Source organism: Arachis ipaensis, chromosome B05 (genome assembly GCF_000816755.2).
Source record: "Arachis ipaensis cultivar K30076 chromosome B05, Araip1.1, whole genome shotgun sequence".
NCBI lineage: Eukaryota > Viridiplantae > Streptophyta > Magnoliopsida > Fabales > Fabaceae > Arachis > Arachis ipaensis.
Window position 1 is genome coordinate 1,567,158 of NC_029789.2, and position 3,323 is coordinate 1,570,480.

Here is a 3,323-nt window from a genome sequence, read left to right on the forward strand (position 1 = left end):
ATTACGATGGGCAAGGGAGGAGCTAATGGGAATTTCGAAAATTACACTGCCCAGGAACACCGTACACGACCCCATAGTTCGTCTCTGTAAACACCAAAACAAACCCTAATTCGTGATCTTTCGCAATTCTTTGTTCCCTTCTCATCCACAACTATCTTACGAAGTCAAAATCACATCTTTTCTGCAATTCCCAAATATCAGTTACGATTAGGCAAACAAATTTCAAATTTTGCCTTCTACCCCCCACCCCCACACTGTTCTGTCTTGCATCTCGATTGGTTGTTTTCCTTTTCAGATCAGGTTCAGATTTTTCTTCTGCCCCAGCTTTGGAGGATCCCTCAGCTTCCCTGAGCGGTAATTTGAAAATTTCTCAGCTCTAATTTGTGCTCAATTCTATTGGATTGTTAAAATTTTCAGCTTGTTGAATTGTTTGAATATCACTCCCCAATCTTCAATTTCAGCTGGATTTTCAGAGATCTGGTTATCACTACTCTGTAAGTTTTGACGTAGAATAATGTACTAGTCTATTGGTAAGGGTGAACAGAAATTATAGGTGCCATGCAGGGTTTGTGGATAACATATGCTTCTATCAACGGTTGGAATTTGGATGGTTTGGCATTTGTTGGGAGGGAAAATGGAGTAACTGGTTGGTTTTCCTCGCAGTATAATAAAAAAATTGTATCTTTGTAGAAAAATTCAGCACTGAACAATAGAAATCTGCTTTATCTAATAGGCTTGATTTTACAGTGGTGGAATTTGGTTGCCTGTTTTGGAGAATGGTGTCTCTTTTAGCTGCCTTGTAATATAAGCTATGTTTATGGTACAGGATGGTTAAGTGTAAAGTTGTAAACATTTTGTAAGATAGCGGCATAAAATTATGGGCAGCAGTGAGATGGATAAAACACCAAAAGAGAAGGAGTCAAAGACTCCTCCACCTGCTTCACAGGTCTAATGAGTTTTGCATGTTTAATTTGTATTGGCACTTGATGGTTCTTTGTGTGTCGCATCAGAAACATTTGTTGTTTTTTCAGGAGCAATCTTCAGCCACCAGTACCGGAGCCGTTAATCCCGAATGGTCCAGTTTTCAGGTATTTAATGAAAAAATTGCCAGTGGTGGTTTATCATGTTCTGATTGCTGTCAAGAGTCAATTTTGATTTCTTAGCTCACTTACAGGCATATTCTCCTATACCTCCACATGGGTTTATGGCATCAAGTCCCCAAGCTGCCCCATATATGTGGGGTGTCCAGGTAATGGGTTCATTCACGCATTAGTTTAGAACATTGTAAGTTAACTCAATAAAATTGTGTATAATTGATCAAACCTATAGGCATAAACAGACCTAAATAGTCTATACATTAGCTGTAGTCCAATGACAAATCAAGAAAAAATATTATGATTTTTGGGACATTCGTTTTGTCAGTATATGCTGACAGAATGGAGTAGCATACCACTTTGGGAGAAATTTGCCTCATGATTTGGTTACAGCAGGTCTTTTATGTGTGAGCCCTATTACAATCATCATTCACAAGGATTTTGCCTATTTTTAAATTTAATTCATCTATAAAGCTGAATGACCTAGTTTTTCATTCTTGATATTGTATTCAAATAAAGTTTACGAAAAACTCCTATAATACTGTATTGATAGCAGGGAGTTTAGACATTTAGTATGATCCTTCACAAATTTATTCTTTGGCTTTATCACCCTTCATCCTTTGTGTGTTCTCTGCTGTGTTGCCACTAATGTATACTTCATCGTACTAATTTGTAAAGTTATGAAATATCCAAGTTTGAATTCTGCCTTGTGCTTCCTAATTGATAAAATTTTTATCCGCAGCATATTATGCCTCCCTACGGCACTCCAACACATCCCTATGTTGCAATGTATCCCCATGGTGGCATATATGCTCATCCATCCATGCCTCCGGTATTGTTTCCAAAATGTTCATTGAAGTTATCTTTTTTATAATGAATAGCTAGTTGACTAGTTCACCAACCACTTTTGCACATTATTTATACAGGGATCTTATCCTTTTAGCCCTTTTCCCATGCCTTCTCCAAATGGTATTGCTGAGGCTTCAGTGAGTTTTCCCCCTTCTGCATTTTAGTGTTTCTTTTGCTTTTTATATCTTTTTCTCTTTGTTGAAGAACTTGTTCTTGTTCCAAGCATTGAAAAAATAATCTATGAGTCTGCATGCAGGGAAATACTCCTGGCAGCATGGAAGCTGATGGGAAGCCTCCTGAGGTGAAGGAAAAACTGCCAATCAAAAGATCAAAAGGAAGTTTGGGCAGTTTGAACATGATTACAGGGAAAAATAATGAGCCCGGTAAAACAGGGACTTCTGCTAATGGAATTCATTCAAAGAGGTAAGATTTGTCTTGCTGATGAATCTAACTGTTGAACTATGTCCTCTTATTTCAATATAGTAATCTGGTGTTTCCAAAAGGATGCACTTGCTTCCCAAATTCCTGCTAAATAGTTGAGGTTATACTAGACAAGATAATGCTTTTTTTTTTCCCTTTGGTTATGGAATAGTATTATAGTGTTATGTTTCTCAAGCTAGATAAATGAACTTGTCCAAAATTCATTTGGTAGACTAAAGTTTTGCACCTAATGGAACCTTTTCTAGCCTCACATCTTCAAGAGCACAATTTTGTCTTCAGAATTGGACGGGTGATTATGAACTTATAGCAAAAATATGCTGCCTCTGTCCTATAGAGTGACAGATTGAAATGTTGTAGAAGGATTGGCTGTGTGGTATATATACTGACTAATTACACTGTTACAAAATCTCGTGTTTTCAGTGGTGAGAGTGCAAGTGAAGGTAGCAGTGAAGGAAGTGATGCTAATTCTCAGAATGTAAGTTAGTTTACTTGTCAGCTTACCACTGTACTTCCAAGATGTTTCTGTGGATTTTTTTCATCAATTATAAACTTGAAGGACTATAAGATACGTAAAGAAATATTTAGCCAACTTGGGTGATTTCAGGATCAAGAGTAGAGAGAGTGGTTCTGCATACTACATTCATATATTGCTGAAATGGAATTCCATTAGGACATTTCTAGTGTGAATAAGAACTGTTATTACCTAATATAGATAATGCTATAGAGGCATGAACATCCAACAACTTCTGATTTCCTAATATTTCCTCTCTAAACTATAGGAAATTACAACCATTGAATTGCATGACTGAGAAAATAAAGAAAAATTTCTTTTATTAAAAGTTTGTTATAAAACAGCATAACATATCATGAGGCATAGTACAAGTGGCTCGTGTATTTTCAATAATCAACCTACTAATGGATGCAAAAAATTCTGTTATT

The 3,323-nt window shown here is 36.5% G+C and overlaps 1 protein-coding gene across 8 annotated transcripts in view; it reads left to right on the top strand.

Annotated features, from left to right (window-relative positions):
* LOC107642363 (bZIP transcription factor 16) overlaps positions 7-3,323 on the top strand; it is a 5,514-nt gene continuing 2,197 nt past the window's right edge. For 2 of the 8 annotated variants that reach the window (XM_016345690.2, XM_021122766.1), the window contains exons 1-8: positions 7-354; positions 827-946; positions 1,032-1,088; positions 1,175-1,249; positions 1,837-1,926; positions 2,021-2,080; positions 2,200-2,366; positions 2,805-2,859. In XM_016345690.2, coding sequence (XP_016201176.1) covers positions 878-946; positions 1,032-1,088; positions 1,175-1,249; positions 1,837-1,926; positions 2,021-2,080; positions 2,200-2,366; positions 2,805-2,859 — 573 coding nt within the window. In that variant the 5' untranslated portion in view covers positions 7-354; positions 827-877. Of the gene's footprint in view, positions 355-417; positions 495-553; positions 647-826; positions 947-1,031; positions 1,089-1,174; positions 1,250-1,836; positions 1,927-2,020; positions 2,081-2,199; positions 2,367-2,804; positions 2,860-3,323 lie in introns of all 8 variants that reach the window. The other 6 variants (XM_021122764.1, XM_016345689.2, XM_016345694.2 and 3 more) reach the window with 6 other exon arrangements.